Genomic DNA, 21,400 nt, shown 5'->3' with positions numbered 1-21,400 from the left:
TTTCATACAAAAGCGTGGTCTCATTTCAATGAAACGTAGGTACCGTTCTCTATTGTTCTCAGTCCTTCACGATTAAATCAGGTTTTCCTACCGGGCGACAAGGTTCGGTAAACAGGTATTCGGCATCGGTCATTTCGAGTGTCACTTTTGCCAAGAGTGGTGGGGGAGGAAATCTGTGCTGGATATTAATTTTTGCCCCATTTACTCACGATAATCTCAGTATCGGGACCAACGATCTTCTGCCATTTGGACTTTATCGAAGCTCTTATCTGCGGGGTCAGCTCGGCGGACGGATCGCTTAGCAGCGCTTCAACGTTCGAAGCTTCGTCTCTTAATCCGACGGAATCGTCGCGTTCCCTTTCCTGCATCACTGAGCTATCGACAGTCGTGTGCGATTCACCCTCCGGCTCGATTTCCGTCGTTGTTTCCCCGTCCTGAACAGAATGGAAGAAAATGTTCGACATTAATATCGTCACTTTACTTTGTTCGATATGTTCGACAAACGATTGAAAGGATACCGAGGGGCTAACCACTCTGGAAATCTCGTTTACGTTTTTCACGAAATCGTATGAGGTCATAAAAATTTCTTCGACGTTCTTGAAATCATGTGAAATATCATGTAATCGTTGAAATTTTGAAATAACAAAAAAAAAAAAAAACCTTATAAAGTTACAAAAAACCCCGTGAAATCTCGCGAAATCCTTTGAAATCTCAGCAAATCCTTGAAATTCCGAAATCCGCTGTACAGAAAAACCGACGATAAGTGGTTGAACCCCTCCAAGAAAAAAAAAAAAAATTGTTTCCCCGCTCACCGCGCTGATTGGAAAGCTTGGCAGGCTGGCTATGGACGGTGATCCGGGTTGCTGAGGGCCTTGTTCGCTGGCAGCGATGGCTTGTTGAAGCGTTTCATATTTGGGGCCACGAAGGTACCTTTCCAGGCACAAAGTGACGCTCTGCCCGGTGCTGCGGAGAACTTCGACAGCCTCGTGATTCGAGTATCCCTGAAGAGAATGGCCGTCGACTTCGACTATCCGGTCGTTTATTTGTATCTTATTGCTGAGATCCGCGGCGCTTCCCTCGCTTATGCTCTTGACGAAAATCCCCGACAGTTCCTCTGCGCGCGAGATAACATTACAGAATGTTACAGAATGTTAACAAATCAGCGAAGGAGCGAAGCACGGAAATTGGTCAGTGAAGGTTCCGGTTACTTTCCATCCCAATTACACAAACCTTTCTCGCACACGTATCCCGCTATTGTGATACCCAGGCCGTAAATGTCCTTTTTAAGCTCTACGGTGAATCGCTCCATTTCCGGAAGACTGCCGACGTCCAGCGGGTCCATCGAGATGACTGGCAAATTGGGCATTTGGCCGCCGGGAGTCGTCGCGATAACAGGAACAGCACTGACGGGAACGGGATTACGCACAACGTCCATAATGAGTCCTGGGCGTGCCTGGAAACAGTTTTCACACTCGCGTCAGTCGATCTAGCCTTGAAATTAACGACTATTGCCAAAAGGATTCTCCAAACATTTCTTCATATTCTTTGTCTCATAATTTTGCATTCAATTGCGTGCGGGAGTAGAAAGAATCTACGTCGACATTATTGTTCATAAAAAAAAAATTACTGCCATTAACGTCGTATTTATTTATTTGTTAGTTTTTTACATACGTGCATCTCGTTCTCTGGTTCCTGAGAGTACATGTAACCGTTATCGTAATTGTTTTCACCCGAAGGACCGTTTCGGTTGCAAGATTCCGGTACGCTGTGCACAAGGTGTCTTTCCAGTTCGTCCGGATCGCCCAAGATTCTTGTTGGAACGATCGGAGCATGGCTTCCAAGTGCCTGATACGTAAAAGAGAAGCGAGAAAAAGATAAGAAACGTGTTTATAAGATTAGTTCCGAATTCGAGTTATTGAATTCGTATTTATAGTTGGTTGTTTTTCCGATATTTTTCGATATTTTTCGATATTTTTCGAACATTTCCCGCACACGTAAAACCACCGTGAAATTATCCGCGTAAATTAATAAGGTGGGTGACTGTTGAATAAATACAAACAAAATGTAAACGAAATTAAAACTTCGTTAAACGGAACTGATTCATCGCTAATGATATATAATAAAAAGTTGTACAATAAATATACATACATATACATGTATACATACATATATATATATATATAGATATATATCTATAGGTGTGTGTATGTACGACGTATTTAGTGGCTACGCTGCAAGCTTGATAAAAAAAAACATCTCAGTGTTTATTCGTCCGAGCTTTTGTACCTGGATTTTCGAACATTTCTTCAGGTTTCTTTATACTTTCACTTTGATAAGATGTTTTTTTGGTTTGTTTGTTCGTGTTTTTTTTTTTGTTTTTTTTTAAATTTATTTATTACTCTCGGAAATATAATTCTTGGGACTTGATATCGATATTTCAATTACCTGGTAATCCGGAGACGTCGGTTCGACGGGACGAGCGACGACGAGGCGAACGTGAGTCCCGGATTGACGAAGGACAGCAGCGACCTGCTCGCTCCCCATTCCCCGAAGATTGACATCGCCGATTTGCAGGATGTGATCTCCGCTCTGAAGTCTGTTATCCTGCAGCGCGTGACGGGGAAATCGATACGTTGTGAATAAGGAAATAGAAAAAAGAACGTAGCATGAGATAAATGTGAGAATCAGAGAGGACGACGAATAATTATACGGTACGTAACAGCTATGCTGTAGAGGTGAAGAAAACTGGAAGCAAAGAAATAAGATAACGCGAGAGGTGGGAAGGAGACGAATCAGCCTCGAGACGAAACGATTAGGAGATAGGAAAAGCGATGCAGGTGATCTCTTAGCGCCTTTTATTCTCAAAAGAGAGACTCGACCTGCAGTCTCTATTTTATGTACGGAAAAGACTCGTCGATATTAGAGCTTACTGATCGATAGCTTTTACTCTTAGTCAAAGCAGACACTGCACTGCGGTACGCGTAATAAAATACTACTGCAATAGCTGTCGCTTGTACTTTAATCGTACAGATGTCAGCTTTCTGATGCATAAATATCACGTTTTACTCGTTTTCTTTTCGATCTGATCAATTTTTCTTTTTTTTTTTTTTTTTTTTCTCGTTTCCAAATATAATATGCAAACAAGATGGCAGAAATTGTTATCAAATTCACGTACGGTGGGTGCGAGGTGTATAATTAGGGATAAAACTAGATGTGTAAGAATCGAATGAAAGGGAGTATAATAATAGAACAATCCGCTGTTCTCGGATGAGGTTTTATACCCGGAGTTCTGCGCGTATAACGAGCGAATTTTCATCCCGTATCACATTGTAACGACTTGCGTGTGTGCGATTGTTGGCAAAATAGTCGTGCATACGTGCGTAGAACCTCGGACAATGCAAATGGATTCATTCATCACCGGGGCACAAAGACGAGGGAATGAGAGGAGAGAACATTAACGTGTGCCTGTAATTTCATTCAGAAGGCCGGTTATGCCGCCCCAGTTTTTCACCCGAGAATTTCAACCTCGCCCTGCTGATTTCATAGAGAAAACAAAACTCCTCCCGAGTATCTCTCTCAATAATCTCAACCTCACGACCTGTTACAAACCCGCTGATTCTGTCGGAGCTTTCGCGAAAATATCTCTCGTAGGTATCGCAAATTCAGGTCCGACCTCTCTCTCTCTCTCTCTCTCTCGCCTCTCTTTTTCCCTTCTTTCGCACTTCCGTTTGCTTCGTTACGCGGATATTTTATTAGAAAAAAAAATCTCATCACGGAGATATTTCACGAAGAAAGGAGAGAAAAAACGTGAATTTTTATTTGCCAACGATGAGGGACGGGATTTATTTTCATTTCAATTGTTATTATTATTATTATTATTGTTGTTTTTTGTTTTTGTTTCTACCCTGGATCGAAATATCGTGCGGGATTAAAAGTTGAAATAAAACGTAAGATACTTCGCGATTATGTCGCATTCGTACGTTTTTCCCTGTGAATTATTTGCAACCGTTTTTTCTGTTCTATGTTCCATTTTTTTTGTTTTGTCCTCGCGAACGCGCTAATATAAAACAGACTTACGCGATCGGCAACTCCGCCCGGAAGTATCGTCTTGACGACGACGCCTGTGCTCCGTCCGCCAATGATTCCGAATCCAAGACCGCTTCCATCGTTGATCAAATTGATCACTTCAACTTGTGCCCACTCCGTATTCAGCTGAAAAGAAATTTGAAAAAGCAAAATCGATGAGTAAATGAAAAACGAACCGTTTCTCGTTGTTTTTGGTCTGTGGTAAGACTGTCATAATTGGCACAAACACTTGTCTAATCACCAAAAGTAATTTTTTTGAATTTCAAAATTCGTTATAATATCCAGTATAATTTTACGATCGTCTTTCAACGTTCATAATTTTTTGTGAATATTACCAAACGCCCGAATCACACAGAGTTTCGGAAATAACGGAAAAAAGAATGACGATGTTTTTTATAAAAACTTTTGAACCGTCTTTAATAAATTACTGTTACAATCGTCGTCGCGGTTTTTGAAAAATCGATGGAACAATATTGAAGCGTTGAGACGGCGTGAAAATAACGGACGTAAAATGAAAGAAATAAAATTTTGATTTGGAATTGGAACAGCTGCCGGGCAGCAATATCCGGGTATATGTATAGATAGTACATATGTATAAAAGGTACATGGTATATAGAGTATGTACGTATCGGTAGGAATGGACCGCGATCCGCTGTAATCTAGACGGCAATTTAGCATTTTCAGAGTTTCGCGACATAGAATCTATTGGCGAAATACGCTGCAGTGTGTGAATTCAAGTATCCGCAATATGAAACTGATACGGCTGCCGTCGAGTTTCTGTGGCTTCATATTTCGATTCGTGAAAAATTTCCTCACATTTTTTTCTCGTTAATAAGTATCTTCATACGTTTCGCATTTTCGCCTTTAATTACCATCCAGGGTTCGTACGCTTTTTAGAAATCGGAAATTCCCTGACTTTTACCCAGGTATTTCAGCCTGAAAATAACATCTCTTTTTCAATAACTCTCCAAGAAACGTAACGCTGATTAATGAAACTTGCTTTCACTATTAATACCTTTGATATTACCTGATAACTATCCTTACCGTTTGACTATCGATTTACAAACAATAGCCTGCGATTTTCCGTTCGAAAGAAAAAACCAAAGAAGGTCTGGTATTAAGTAATATTATACGTGAAATATATCAAATCATACGATGGAACAAAATTTTGAGTGCAATCTTTTTTTTTTCTTAAGATCGATAATAGTTTGTATAAAAACAAGAGTTTATTTCTTCGACGGACTAAAAAACCAGTCTTTATTTTAAATTCCCCGACTGTTTTCTCGGTTTTCCAAGTTTTCTCTGTCATCGTAAACATATACTGAGCTCGAGTAAAAAATCATCGTAGAATTCATCTTATTGTTAATAATTGTTATAATACTGCAGTGCGAAACGTATTACATCGCGTTATTGTATATTTGAATACATAACGTGCAGTGAACATATATGACAATGACAGGGATGAAAAAGTTTTTACGAAATATACGAAATAATTGGCCACGCTGACTTCAGGCGATAAAATTTGAGCCTCGTTTTAGAGAAATTTTCCACAACTTTCTACCCTCCCATTACACCGACGCTTTGGCATTAGGTAGTAAATTTGGCAACGAATCGCGCGAGTACGAGCAAAGCTTCCGAAAAGCAATTAGCGTTTCATTAATTATCTTCAAAGGACAGTTTTATGTATAATGTATGTATGTACGTACGTACGTACATGTGTTGTATCCTTTTTGTTCTTCGCCGAGAAGCCTTTGATTTTCAACGTTTCTCTCTGATGTATAAAATACCCTATACATAGAGTGAAGCCAAGCGAACGAACGAGGGTAGTGAAATTTTTGTATAATGTATGTTATAATAGGCATATTTTTCATCTTACTCTCTTTTGAATAACGCTCAAATTTTTACGCTTATTATTTTATCATTTTCAGTCCCTCGTTGGAACGTCGAGCGGCAGCCCGATTAAAGACATTCGTAATTTATTTATACGCGGGGAAAACTCGGCCGTATCGCAGGAATAGAAAAGTAGGGTTACGATATACGTTTGTGAATAATCTCAACGTACAGAATAACCCGAATAATAGATATTTTCACGTGCAGCTTGGTATAAGTATAAAATATTACGAAAATAATAAATTTCTAATGTTACGTAGAGAACGAAAAAAAAACAAAAAAAAAAAAAGAAGATAAATAGAATAATGATAGATAAATGATGGAAAATTTGTTACACGGTAAAGATTTCAGTCTGTGCGATAAACGCGGTGAAAATTAGAAGAAAATAGAATAAATATTTACTGCTAAGCTAGACAAGCTTTGCATCTACGTAATAACGGTCTATTTTGCTTTCCTGAATCGTCTAATGGTCCACTATAAAATAAAAACTTACAAAACACAGTAAATTAGCTGTATTTAAAGAAAAAAATTATACAAGTAGAATACGCTTCGTATTACACGTACATAGACGCGAATCGATTTTACGCGAACGTATCGTCGTGTAAATTTATATTGATCCAATTCCCTCGAGGTGAATTAAACAAATAGGTATTGAATAAACACGAGCGAATTGAGAATGTGAGGTGTAGAAAAGATCAAAAAATATCTGACCATTCTTAGGAAAAGATTTCATATATTATACAATTTGCAAACCCGATAAAATTTACATACGTATAGTTCCTTCCGATAAGAAATAGAAGAAAGAAAAAAAACACATGTTTTGGTCGTGAATCATCTTTAGCAGTAGCTTACGAATGTTTTAATTGGTCTTTGTGAATATATACAAAATTAAACACAGATCGTAATGATAGGCAAAATTTCTTTTACAGACACGATGATCGAATCAGCCTGTTCGAAAATCGACGAGACGTGCGAAGCTGGTAGCTGATGTAGGCTAAAGATGCAATGATCAGTTCTTGACGAGGTGAATTATCCGCTAAATGTAGCATAGATTGCCTTAACGACGAAGCTCTTAGCCGAGGCGAAAAGGGAGGCGATAGAATCGGGGAAATAATGGAGAAGCCAAGGCGAGAGAGCAACGCCGATACACAAAGCCCAATTAATTAAGGCGGGGTAATTTACGGCGACGTTCTTCATATGGATATGAATTTATACGCTCTGTGTGTATGTATTTTTACGTGTATTGTATCGCGGCAAAAGATTCAAGAAAGGTGAAATAAAAATGTCTCACCCCGGGCTGGGGGGGAGGGGGGGTGAAATTGGTTTTATTGCTTTTTAGATTAAAAAAATGAGAAAATATTGCTGATTATACACGTCAAGTTGTAGCTGATTGAAAATAAGAGGCAAGAATGGATTATATTTCATATTTTTCTTATATTGAGTTGTAGGTGAAAAAATTTAATGCGACATTTAATGAAATTTACGAAAAAACAAATCATCATTTTGCTATAATCAAAACTGCATCGGTGTAAGATATAATTGCGTTGTTATACCCTTACAGACAGTTATTCTTATTTTCAATTTTTCTACGCATAGGTTTATTTTAAACATCCTTCGACAGATAAAATAATATATTTTCTTGCTCTGGTTTTTATACGAAGCAAATATCCCTGTGAGAAATGAAATTGTGATCTCTTTCATCCCCCCCACATTTCACCCGAGAAATTATTTTCCTGTAATAATTGAAAAACAAGTGAATATAACACAGCGCGAAACAGCAGAGCCCATATTGCGCAGTTCAGATTTACCAATTTTCCGCAAATTCTCAAGGCATAAAAGCTCTCGCGGTTTTTACAGCTCGGAGTAAGACGGCACCGCCTCCGGTTTAAAGCTTACCAATAATTGTTCAATCCGTGAACGGTTGATTTGTTCGACCGGTTTTTCCGCTCGCGGAAATTCTCGAGCTGTTCGCTGGATAAGAAAATGTCTGGAGAAGAGAAGCACGCTGGGGGTTATTGATTTTAGATTCGATAGGTATAGGCTGGCAGCCTAGGGTCTTACAGAGCGAAGGATTTTCGTCTGACCCAGTAAACACGTACAGAGATCAAACAATGGCAGTACGTAGTAGGAAATGGTAAACGCGAATTCGACCGAGACGAATTTTGATGCAAAAGGTGGAGATATTCCGAAATGAAGTTGAAGTTCCGAATTTGAAAAGTTTCGAAGGCGCTTAATTCCGAATTATTTAGCGACGAAACTTGAAGTAAAGAAGTCGAACTTTGAAGAAACAACAAAGTTTCGAATGCTCGGAAATCCGACGGATCAAAGTTTCCGAAAAGTAAAATTCCAATGATTAAAATATACTCAAATCTTCGATCGTTCAGAATTTTTAATTTTCTCATTTTCCCACTTTTCGAACTTTGACCTGTCGAAGTTGCGCCCTTTCGGTATATTTTGACTTGATGTTTGTTTACCGAGAATAGCGCAGCTATCCATCTATCTTTTCACAAGTTTACGGATTTTCCGAACCAACGAACCGCGTGCCCTGAAACGAAAAGTGTAACAACTCCCGTCCGTAACTTGAAATTTCTCCGTATTATACACCAAGTTTTGAGTACGATAATTAATCCGACGGTTGAGCACGCGAAATATGAACCGACTGTAACTCTGCGGGGCAAATATAATAGCAATCTAATTCTGCCTCGCTGCAGTTCAAACTTATGCCAAACAATTCGCCAGCGGATCATGTTTAGGGAAATAGTAAAACTAAAAACTACAAGATTCATGTTCATGCTCTGTGGGGAGATAACAAAAAAAAAAAATAAATAAAAATAAATAAATAAATGAACAAAATTATTCTATTGTAATTGTAACGTGAAAAAATAATAATAGCCGAGGTTAGAGTGGTGTCATAAATTGAATGGGAATTTATTCTGAGTTGATGCTTAATAGAGGCAAAAATAAAAAAAAAATAAAAGTCTGTCAATTGTTATGAAAACTGATCTCGGACCTGGAGAAGAAGAATGAAAAGAACTTGAGAAAATAATCGATGAAAAAGCTGAGCTTCCGAAGGAGGCTTGACCTTTATAGATGTACTCTTCTTGAGATTCCACAGGGTCAGATTTTACACCAGATTCAGAAATTAACCGACAGGCTGGAACATTTTTTCTGCAATTCGTCGATTAACCGAGAATTCAACATAATTGCTGCCATAAGTTTAAAAAATCGGTACTTCGCTGTTTTTTTAAAATTCTGTAAACCATGTTAGAATAAATCTTAGCGGTCCGCTTTCTGGGATAGAAATAAAAACGCGAAAAAAGTGCCAAATTCACGTTTCGTACCCGGCTACGAATTATCTACGGAAATACAAATTTCAAAGGGATAGAAAATTATTGTTAATCCTGTCGTTGAAAGAGATTAAAAAAAAAAAAAAAAACTGTTGCAAAAACCCGTTAAATCTAAATCAAAAACTTATCAAACGCAAACGATCAAAATTAAAAGCAGACAATAAATCAGCTTGACGGAAAAATTCTCATTATACGTGCGACGAATAAGTTGAAATGCAAATCGGGGTGAAAAATGTTTGATAGATAAAAATAATTATTACATGCCGTACGTGTGAAAGAAAATTCGTGAAAACAGGGGAAAGTATAAGATAGTAGTAAATCATAAGGACACTGTGTTGAAAAGGAATGAGAAGAAGTTGGGTCGGAATATAAACCGTTGAGAATGTTCTTTCATAACTCTTTTTCCCCTGGCTCGTTATCCTCCTTATATACCCTCCAACATTCTTCGCATCACCCCGAGCTTTTCTCCTTCGCATTTCTTTTATTGTATTTTCCCTTCTTTCAACTCGTATCTCCGCAAACCAAACAAACACACCCGTAAATTGCGTGCATCAGCCGTACCACGTGACCTGGAAGGTTCGAGTTACCACCTGACTATTACCACGCGTAGAACAAGTTGGTAGGTAAAAATCGATGTGTAGGTACTTCTAACCTACTGGCATGAGAATAATATGGAGAAGAGTAGATGAGGGTTAAAGCAGGCTGCGATCCGCCGACACGCAACGCCGTTTGACGGTGGGTGAATTTTCTCTCTATTTCCAAAGTTGGAAACAAAGGTGTGATGAGAAAAATTTAGTGAAAAATTATAAATTAGTTGAGTAATTGAATGAAATTTCAATTTAAGACTTTGCTTGTTCAAAATTACATCTAATATATAGTTATAATTATCCAAGGTTTTTTTTTTTTTTGTTTGTCTTGATATCGGAACCGTTTCACCTTTAAGGCGGAACGTGATGCACAGTCTGAGACAAAAGTTAGGAAAATATAAAACAGCGTTCAAAGAATTCCCAGCAATTATGTCAGTTGGACCAGTGATGGTGAACAGGAATAAATAAAACAACATTCGTCGTTATTGAAATCTTCAAAATGATTGAATTCTGGTGTATAAATCGATCGGTTTCTAATGATTTCGAGCTTTTCTTCTTCACCGTCGATGTTTTTAGAGATCGGCTTGAGAATTTTTCACGAATCGTTACCCCGGAGTGTATAAAAATAGTTTTGCGTGAGTAGAAACGGTATAACTGTACAATTATCTGATATTTCTGGAACATTTTTTACACCATTTCCAGAACAATTAAAATCGTACGAAAATCACCAGAGTTAATTCAATTTAAACGTGATAATGACAAAATTTTTCTCAAATTGTCGTTACATTATCTAGTGTTATTAGAATTTCCTTAGATTCATCTCGATTACAAAATACATAACAGGGCATGTAATTGGTTTATATATATCAACCGTCATCGGCAGGATTTCAACCCATTGCTCAAGATTTTTAAAACGGTTATTTCTCTTCTTTTCTGACTTTTGTTTCAGACTGTAGGTCCTATTAAATCTTAAGATTCGGTGGTCGAGACAAGGCAAATATGCTCGACCCTTCGGCCTGCGACCTTAATTATCGTTGACCTGGCCTGACCGAGGGTACAAGGTATAATAATTTGTGTAGGTACCGGATGAAACAAACCGCGGTTAGACGGATATTTCCTTCCTTCGTCCAACTGTTGTGGAATATGTACGTGCGGGGGGTTCGTCTACCAACACGCGTGTAATATACAACCCGCCTTTCGTTGTAAACGGATTAATAATACATGTAACGTGGTAGGAATTGTTGAAATGATGTATTATATCTGTTTGTAGAAGCCGAGTGAGAACGGAAGAGAGACAGAGAGAGAGGAAATTGGTCGCACGAGCTTTATGCGTTTCTTTGACAAATAAAACCAGCGGCTTTTTAATAACGCGACCTTTTAACCGTTGTTATTTGAATACATTATGCGTAAATGAATGCATGATGTATGCACGGTATCAGGTATACCGAAAAACCCTTCGTGAAAAATATGATCTGAACCTCGGAATTAACATGCTGCCCGGTATATAATTAAACACACCTAAATGAAATCTGAGGAGCGACACACGTAGGACTTTATAATTATTCCAGGTTTTCTGACTTGAATTTTTTTTTTTTTTTTTTTTAGCCACTCTCAAGCAAATGCTTGTATTAAAAGTGTTGAATATTTTTGTCAACGTACATAATTGGAATATTATCAATACTGTAAGCTATTCGATTTGTGATTTATTAAATATCCGTGAAAGAAAGCATCGTTAAATTGCTTAAAAAATAGGAGACGATGGGGATTAATCGTAAGATACTTTTACAGATCTTTACCCCAACTTTAATGTATACATATATATCGCGAGGTACTTAGCAAGGATAATAGAAATTGCGAAGAATTGAATCGAGAGAGAAATCAGGAATTAGGAAGATTGAAAATTACGGATAGAAATTAATTTTTCAGGATTGGTTGGTCCGGATTGATCATGATGAAGCAAGCAGTACTCGCGAGTCTTGGCAATCAGTCTAAAAGCTCGAAGTTTATGGAAGTAGGTAGAGAGGAAAGAAGTTAGGTAGCTAACGTCGAGGCGTGTTTTCCTCGATTTATCTCCCACAGGGTTGTAATTTCCCCGAGACTTTTCTCTCGGGTGTTGCAGGTTTATTCCGCTTCTTTTCCAAATCGACCCGCAAGACCTCCTCGAGTAATTATACTACACGTGTGTAAGTACGCGAAGAAAGGAGAATAACGAAAGCGCGGTTCATAACTGCACTGAGAAAAATTTCATTTGTTACAGTAACTAGAAAAATTGAGTAAGACAGGTAGTGTTAAAAAAAACTGTTTGAATATTGTTGGGATTACGAAAAACGAGGTACACGCCTAACCATTTTGCGCTATCAGTTTCTCAACTTTACTCTACTTTTTTAGTTAAATAAGGCTTTGACGTCAATTTATCCTTGCACGAGCATTAAATTTTCGCAACAGTTGCAAGAAAATCTAGCAACAGTGATCGTAATGAGAAAGAATAGTAATTTTTTAGAAAACTAATTTTTATTTTTTACCTGGAACTGTATTTTTTGATTGTGGTAAAAAATGAAAATAGTCAAGGACTGAGCGGTAACCGGAACTAAAAATTTCTCTCAGTGTGAATAAATAACGAATTTTTACAATTAGTAATAGGATCTGGAGGTAAGGAGAAAAAATGGGGGTAAAAACTCGATCGCAATCGCCTCAATTTCCGTATCCCACAGACTGCAAACCTCTGCGGGAGTATAAAATAAAAACTTCACCATGTCCCCCCCCCCCCCCCCCCCCCCCCCCCTTACTTCGGTTTCATCTCGCCGCGCAGCAGATTCCCCGGCATGAACGAGTTTCATTAAACTTTCCTGTATAATGTACGCGTACTTTGGACCGTAAATTTCGTCTCCCTTACTTTTCATTACTGCCGTTCTCTTTCCGAAATACGATAAATTAAAGTGTTACATACTACGAATCGATAGAGAAGTGGACAAATTATTGTAAATGCATAATAACTCGATTTATTCAGTTATTCAATTCGACTGGGATTCGCTTCATTCGAAATTATATTTATAGAGTCTAGTTTACATATTCGAGAAAACAAAGAAAAAATTTATCACACGGTCTATTGGTCGAAAACACAGTTGTCGACGATAAAGTTAATAAGATGAGATTGTTTCAATCGTAAAATTAGTTATTCGAAATGAAATCGATCAGGCGAATTGAAGGATTAATTTGTATAGGCGATAAGTGTTAAAGTTCGACTTGTGCTTGGTTACAATAATAGAAATACATGGGGTTAAATTGCACGCATAAAGTAGGAAAATAATTATGATATTAGTCAAACGTCGAGATTCCAAATTCCTTGGCTGGCCGAATATCGTGGAATATTTATGCCTTAAAATTTTTTCAAGTGAATTTTACAACTCCGTCATCGTCAAATTGAATGTATATTTCGTACAACAAAGGTATACGAAAGACGTGATATTCTGAGTACAGTTGGATAGCCGTTGGCAAACCGAGGTGGATCTGTGAAATACGTCAGGTGCATGCGAAACTTGAACGACGGATGAAAGAAAAAAAGAAAAAAAAAAAAAACAGAAAAACAAAAGGAGATGAAAAAATTTCTGACAGCGAATGTGTGTCTATATATCTACGCTAGGATAATGATGATAACAAACATTTTTATCACGGTTATAATAAAACTGCGACACTTATCTGTAATTATACTTTTTAACTTTATACTATCTTCTCGATAAGTGTTGATAATTATCAGTTAATCGGCCCGTATGAGATATTATCAATAAATCATTAAATCCTCCGTAATTGGAAAATAATTCTCGATTGAGGGAAATAAACTTTTTTCAACATATAATAATATTTTAATTCTAATTAATTACTTAGCCGTCGATAAAATACCTAATGAAGTTTGAGTGGAAAAAAAATTAAATAAAATCGAATTAACAAACGATCGGAGTTTTAATTACATTACAAACAATTTTAAACCGCACTCGTTTCATAATTTGATTGAAGCTCCAACACTATATGAAGGATATTGCAAAGCTTCTGAATTAAATCGAGAAGTCTACATTGCGAAAAAAATTTCAGCATAAAATATTATTTTACCTTTAAAAAGAGGGAGAGTAAAAAAATATTTAACAAAATATGTACGCATACTAAAAAATAGTTAACACTGAAAATATTCGACACGCTTATTAACCCTTTCAGTCACGAAATTCAGTACGTATTTGTCGACGCTGATTGCGAATCTGATGTCAAATTTAATGAAATTAAAAACAATCCCAACAATGGGGTGAAAACAGGGTGAATATCAAATGTTTTAGACAGTGGTCTTGAACGAAGTTTGTGTGAATATTTATTTTAGGACAGTACGATTTTAGGTCGAGAATAGGTGTAAACCCCAATACTATCTGTATGCACCCTTAAGAAGGGCGAAAAGCACCCCTGTGCATTGAATAATGTAAATCTAATGGCCATTCTGAGATCTCTGTTTGTTGACCAATGAATTTCAAGTGATTTTAGTATACGTTTATCGTCAAACTTATCCGCCAACGGATTACATTCACGAAAATACGATTTTTTTTTAAATATGTTTATTTATAAAAAAACAAATAATTGTGGATTACAAAAAAAATTCTAATAATTCCAAAGTGTAAGTATTTTTTGTACCGGAAAATGCAAACAAAAATCAGGATTTTACGTGGAATGGAAAAGAAATGACAAAAGAAAAAAAAATGGCGTCACTATAGCGGCTTCTGTGACTGAAAGGGTTAAATTACAAGTACATGTATATATGAATTAGATGTGTGATATTGTCTGATAGCGTAGTTATAAGAGTCAGTTTTATACTCCGAGAGTGATTGAGAGAAAAGTGATTGTTTTTTCCGTCCGTTACAGTGATTCTGTACTGAAATAATTAATTCCGAGCATCGGAACTTCGAACTTTGACCGAGGAATTGACGTGAATTCGTTCGGAAAACGGATCGAGCCTCGATTGCGGTATAAATTCCGAACCTGTAATTAACCGGGTGCGTAACATGGAGCAAATAACCGAAGATATAAGGTCGAGTGTAACCCGATCCAACCGCACCCTCGCCGAGCCAAACATCCGATGAAATACTCGATCCGACACGAGAGCCAGTCGGCGATTTCTTTATGAAATTCTAAAAATAATAGAGGTTTCAAAGCTTTCGTGAAACCGCTACAATTGTCGATAAGAAATCTTGAGACTTGGAATGGAAAAAAAAAAAATAACAATTTACAAAACCGTGTAGATTGAGAGCAAAACTATTTATACATCAAATCTCACGAAGATTCGTCCGACTTCCGAAGACTGATCAATTTTTGGAAAACTTACGGAGCTGCCATTTTATAGTACGAAATCACGGAATGTTAAAAATGTTCCGGATACTTGATTTTTCACAAGATATAGGGCTCAAGATTTCTGTCCGTACCATATTTTATTTATTTTTTTTTTTTCACGTTAAAGGATATGTTAATAAAATGAGGATCATAGTTCCAAGTCCCTACGGTAAATTTCACTTTTGTTTTGGCAAACAAAACGGAAGTGAGGAGAAAAAAAAAATTTATCAAAGTAGTTGCATGCCGTTGTATAATATAATGGAAGAAAATTTTTTTTAGTTCGTCTGAAAACAAAAAAAAAAACACATCTTTTTCCTAACCGAGTGGGCAAAATAGTAGGTACATTTTCACACTAGTTCAAAAATGAAATCAAAGTATCTAGTTAGATCAGAAAGAAAAGATATATCGATTCGATTCCCCCACTAGTACGGAAATGTTCTATTTTACGCACTAATTTAGATACGCAAAATCGAATTTTGCACACTCAGTAAGGAAAAATAGTACGCGTGTAAGTGTCTACGGCAATCGTTTCTTTTGCCGTCCACGCCACGCTCGGTCAAGAGACTAAACCCGTGCGGGAATCACCTATTTTCCGCACTAGTTGCGCGATCCGCCATCTCGTGACAAATTGAGTGTAGAAAGTCTGGGAAAAAAAAAAAAAAAAAATGCAAGAAATATAATGAAATGTGAGTAAACTCACCACCATGTCAGAGCCAGTCCTCGAGGCGTCACTGACCGCCGAAGGACTCCGTTCGACGACAAGACCCGGTGTCGCAGCGGCAGGGGCGGATGGTTGAGGGTTGTTTTGGGTGGCTGGATTGACGCTCGAGATGCTCGATGTCGCGGGCGGTGTTCCGGTAGCAATCGAGGACACTGCCGTAGATACGGATACTGATCCTGCACAGGAATGAGGTTCCTTCTCGGATTGAGTCTGACTGCCAGCTCCTGCGGCACCGGCGGCGACACCAGAATTTCCTCCTGCCGTCGCTGTCGTCGAATTTGAAGCCCCGGACAACTCATCCGGCGTCAACGAGCTCCCAACTTCTTTAACGCAATCAACATATTCCAGGATACTCAAACAGCCCCCCGGGATGTTCGTCAAGATTTTTAAAACACGCCAAGTAAAGAGGAAGTCTCAATTCCTCGACGAAATTTAACGATCCGCATGTTCAAAAATTTCCTTCTATATATATATATATATATGGGGCATTCCTCGAAACTTTTCGAACTTGAACCTTTTTATCAACGATTAGAAGCTTTTGACGATTTTCAGAACGAACAAAACAGACGGCAGGTACCGTAAATCGATTCGTGCAATATTATTATTCAGTGTTTTTGGAAAAGTGTTCACTTACCTTGGGCGCTTCTGGCAACGACTAGCTCAACAAGCCCGCGGGCTTTTTGCAATATTGAAATCGCCTGCTCGTGAGAGATGTTGGAATCCAAGGGTTGTCCATCTATCGCCAATATTTGATCACCCTCGACTAGACGACCGTCACTGTAATTCAATGGAAAATGAGGTTTATTACATGGAAAAAATTATTTTACGCAATAAAAGTTATTACATCAGGGTGGCGATAATCATGTTCAAATAAAATTTCTATAAAAAATTCACAATTCCATGATCATTTTCCACAAAACTTAAGTAATGTTGGATTTCTTTCAAGACCAAAAGCTCCAGAAGTTGTGCACCTTCAATGCGTAAATTTAGATTCAAAAACACGTGGCGTTGCTTTGTTTTACATGAATAATTATAAATTGAACAATACCATTTTCGAAAGTTAGCTTGGCTGAATATATAAAGCATAGTCGAAGTTTGAAAAGAATTGATATCATAATTCCCTCATTTTTCTCTCACGTTTCCCTCATTTTTCTGGATAATAGAAATCCCCTGACTATTCTCATTATGTATATATTTCAAAAAGCGTTGATGTACCGCAGTGGTATATAATAATGAGTATATACATCATAGAAAATTCGGAGAAGAGAACACGTTCCAGTCAAATGAGTTTGGAGAAATATTCTCGTGAATGTTAAAACCAACTTACAGTGGTAAGCACAAAACATATCAGCAAAATCCCTGGTTTGTATGTATAACGCAATCGACCACTAAAATTATACCGATGAGGTGATGTTATCTCGTACATTCAAAGCTTGCCTACGTAACGTAACGATCTTGTTGACGAAGGGATTACACGCTAATAAACGAGGCTTGTTTCCAAGTATAACCGCAGTAAGAATAGGAAAGGTTGACCCGAAAGCGTAAACTCTGCATGCTTCGCATGAATTTAGGAATGCGAATGAATAAATTTGGAAAATAAAATCTGGATTCTTTCGTCTGGAAAAATTTTTAAATTTGAAACATCGAAATTCCGAATGATCGAAGATTTTCATTTCTTGGTGAAATTTCACCACTTTGATCTTTCTTTGCTGTGGATTTTCGATAATTCTTACGTTGGAATCCCGGTCATTCCGATTTTCGGTTTTTCTCATTTTTAACACCTACTCGATGACTGAACCGAGCTGTGTGAGTATATTTTAATTTACGAAATTTTACTTCATCGAAACTTTATTTTTCGGAACTTTGCTCTATCGTAACTTGAATTTTCGAAATCCTGCATTTCGAACTTTGAACCCTCGGCTTTCCGACCATTCGAAACTCTGTTGTTTCTCCAAACTTTGACTTCTTTGCTTCAACTTTCGTCACCAAATGATTAGAAATTAAGCGATTTCGAAACTTCGAACCCGCCCCAAGACAAAAATATACGTCATTGCCAGTGTGCCGATTGGAAGAAAAAAAAAAAAAAAAAAAGAGGAAAGAACGAAGTGGAATATAAACTCACTATTATAACCAATATCAATGAAATACCACGTAATACCTACATATACAATAATTTGCAGTTGAGCAGCTGTTTCCAGAAATCGAGACCACGGTTACAAGAATAAAATTTGAATCCGAACAGCCCTCGAATAGCTGCTTGGCATGAGGTATATTACATATGCATGTATCCATATATACATATATATATATATACATACAATATAATATAACCAAACCAACGTAGTGTACGGCAATAAAATAGGATCTTGAAACAAAGGTTTGAAATGTAGATGAGGTAGAAGTTTGGAGAACGATGTAGGTATGTATACGTATGTGTGTACATAGGTGTGTGCGTGCGTACGTGTGCATGGACGCATATACCCTACAGAGAGGGGGGAATGTTGGGTCCACGTAACGCGAAACCTGGTGGAAAGTAGAATGTAAAAGGGAATAGGAGGGAGATATGGAAGCGGGATCAGCTGCATGATACGAGAAAGAGAAAAGAAGAGGGAAAAACGTCTCCAGGCCGCCGCGGTACGGGCATATTCCTCAGGGAATCTCTCTCTCTCAAAAAAAAAAAAAAAAAGTACGCACACATACATAGGAGTGAGTATAATGCGCATGACGTACTGCAGCGGCGGCGGCTCCGTGGGATTTCCATTTTTCAATGGAAGATATATATTCGTGTTTACACCCACGCAGACACCCGTAACCTGTATTCATGTACGTGCATTTATATAAGTGACAAGTATAGCGCGGCTCTCTAAAAGCTCAGCCAGGTTTTTCCTTCGACTTTTGTCGACGTTTCCGTTACTTTAGTTGCTTTATTTACACGTGTGCGGCTTGCGAGCAGTCATAGAACTTTTCACTGTTCGCGAATCCTGCGGATCAATATATTCGTAACTACTATTTGAGGATCAAAGAGCCTCCGTAAGATGAGGCCGAATTTTTCGCATTTCGGAGGCCGCGTAAATTTTTTCGAAACAAGGGCTAAACTTGTATATTCTTACCTACCCCTAAAATAATTCAGTAAAGCCAAAAACATCCCCTAAAATAGGATGTGTCTGTATACGAGTATTTTTTACACGAGTATTTATTGTATAATACTTGAAATTCTACATGTATACCTTAGCATGGTCTTTATTTTGGAATTTATTGATATTTTACCGGGACGTTCCCCTCTAAAAATTCGTTCCAAGATGCAGTTTCTCCTCTTCTCTCTATAACACGCTAGAGTCTTACAAAAGGAGGGACTTTGAGGGAGGATCAACAGGATAAGGACGAAAAGGACGAGAGCTGTTAGCACATCATCGCAAACATAGCGGCAGGCGAGATATGTGAGGAATATATTTGAGATTGGATTCTGATTCTACTCGTGTGAAAAAATTTTATTCCTTTTTTTGATAAATTTTTATACCTATACGTGAATTACTTTTCCCGTCTGTTTTCATTTTTTTGAAACTCGACTTTTTTAAGACATACTCGCACGAATTATGAAAATAAGAGTTACCGAAAGTGAAGGAAAATGACCTGAATTGCAATTGTGACCTGACGAATATAACGAAATACGCGAGCAATTACGAGTACAAGAGAAAGAAAGAAAGAAAGGAAGAGAGAGAGAGAGAGAGTGAGAGAGAGACAGAGACAAAAAATCAAGGGAACTAAAAAGAGAGTTAAGGGTGAACGAAATTTTTGCATTATCACGTTCAAGCGAGCAAGCGTGTGACGATTACACGCAAAATTTAACACAACGATGAAACAGGCATCGGCTTGCGGAAAGTGAACAATTAGTCACGTGTTAATCCTTTGAAGAAAGCGTTAAAACGTCGTAGACCTGCAGTAATATGCTCAAAAAAAGGTCAAATTTTGAATATTTCCGTTTTTTTTTTTTTTTTTTAAACATTTTGTTGCAATTTATGACGTATAATGCTGATAGAATTCGTTCTGATAAAATAGTCCGTTGCGGTAATAACAGTTTAGGCTAAATAAATAAAAATGGGCAGTCGAGACTTGAACTTTAATATCTTAGGTTTTATTTTAATCAACCATCGCAAAAGTAAGTTATAACTGATTTTTTTTTTTTTTTTGTCCCTGCAATCAGACTCATGATGAAGGTAATCAGTATATCTGATGAGAGTATTTTTCGATAACAATTGTCGTGACATTGAAGAGAATACGCGTGTTCGGAACACTGGCGAGGACGGTGATTATGTAGGTTTATCGAAATTTGAAAATACTTGTGTAAGAAATTTTCTCCCCATTTTTAAAGGGTCCGTAAAAATTTTACACTCCCCAAAAATTTACGGACCGCCCTGTAATGGTTTTTTTTTTCACGACCCAACACGCCTCTCTAGGAATTCTTGTTGAAAAACGAAAACGTACTAAGCGAATAAATCCTTGTTAGAAACTCCCACTGTAAGTCTATATATAAATTCGAGGCACGTATAAATTTCCTAAGGTTGGGTTCAAACAACATATGATAATGGTACGCGTTATATATACACGTGCATACATTACGCACCTGTGATTTATGTTTCACCCGCCAAATTTTAGTGGGTACGTTTATCATGGGTTACGAGTTCATAAATTGTGTACACATTTATACACCACAATATAAGATAGCAGACGCATGAACGGTATTCGGAACAAAAGAAAAAAGAAAAAAAGAAAAAAAAAAAAAGGTTATACCAGGTACAAATGTAACGAGATGATGTTTTAGGAGAAATCGGAACGATTTTTTTTTTGGACTATTATGTACGCCTAATTGAGTTAAACAAGAACTCCCGCGAGAAAATAAATTCGCAAATTGACAAAACGCAGTGAATTTTATTAGCACAGCTGAAAAAATTCTAAGGTTAAAAAAGTAACACTAATACTTAACGACGTAATGAAGCAATGATCAAAATTTAATGATAATTCAGGTTTATTAAAAAATATGAGTAATCGCAGAAATGCAAATCTTCGATCATTCGAAATTTACGATAACCCTTCGATGACACTCGGGGTCATTTTGACCGGGACGAATTTTTCATTGAATGCTCACTTTTCCGTAATTGAAAATTGTCAATAATTTTTTCAAACAATTCGATTTTATATTTTCCAAATTACAATTTTGCAGACATATTGAGAAAAGTTTAAAGTATGTCCGTGAGTTTTTAACCTAAAGTCCGACCAAAGGATCGTGTTAAAGACAGGTGACCAAAGAATAATCCGGGTAAAAATCTTGGTCAGAAGTAAGTGCGTCAAAGAAGGGTTAACGGATATCCGTTATATCAACGGCCTCTGATTTTCTAAGCCCTAAAAAATAA

General features: G+C 37.4%; 1 protein-coding gene across 8 annotated transcripts in view; it reads right to left on the bottom strand.

Annotated features, from left to right (window-relative positions):
* The window catches only part of LOC124183687, a 164,479-nt gene that overhangs the window by 94,242 nt on the left and 48,837 nt on the right, over positions 1 to 21,400 (bottom strand). For 7 of the 8 annotated variants that reach the window (XM_046572491.1, XM_046572496.1, XM_046572492.1 and 4 more), the window contains 8 exons: positions 16,627 to 16,769; positions 15,972 to 16,315; positions 4,078 to 4,212; positions 2,446 to 2,604; positions 1,672 to 1,845; positions 1,231 to 1,453; positions 813 to 1,114; positions 210 to 434 (listed from right to left, as the gene is read on the bottom strand). In XM_046572491.1, the coding sequence (XP_046428447.1) occupies positions 210 to 434; positions 813 to 1,114; positions 1,231 to 1,453; positions 1,672 to 1,845; positions 2,446 to 2,604; positions 4,078 to 4,212; positions 15,972 to 16,315; positions 16,627 to 16,769 (1,705 nt within the window). The remainder of the gene's footprint in view (positions 1 to 209; positions 435 to 812; positions 1,115 to 1,230; positions 1,454 to 1,671; positions 1,846 to 2,445; positions 2,605 to 4,077; positions 4,213 to 15,971; positions 16,316 to 16,626; positions 16,770 to 21,400) is intronic. The other variant, XM_046572494.1, reaches the window with a different exon arrangement.

This window comes from Neodiprion fabricii, chromosome 5 (assembly GCF_021155785.1).
Source record: "Neodiprion fabricii isolate iyNeoFabr1 chromosome 5, iyNeoFabr1.1, whole genome shotgun sequence".
Taxonomy (NCBI): Eukaryota; Metazoa; Arthropoda; class Insecta; order Hymenoptera; family Diprionidae; genus Neodiprion; species Neodiprion fabricii.
Note: the sequence above shows the minus strand (reverse complement) of the source record. Positions and strands in the feature narration are given on the sequence as shown.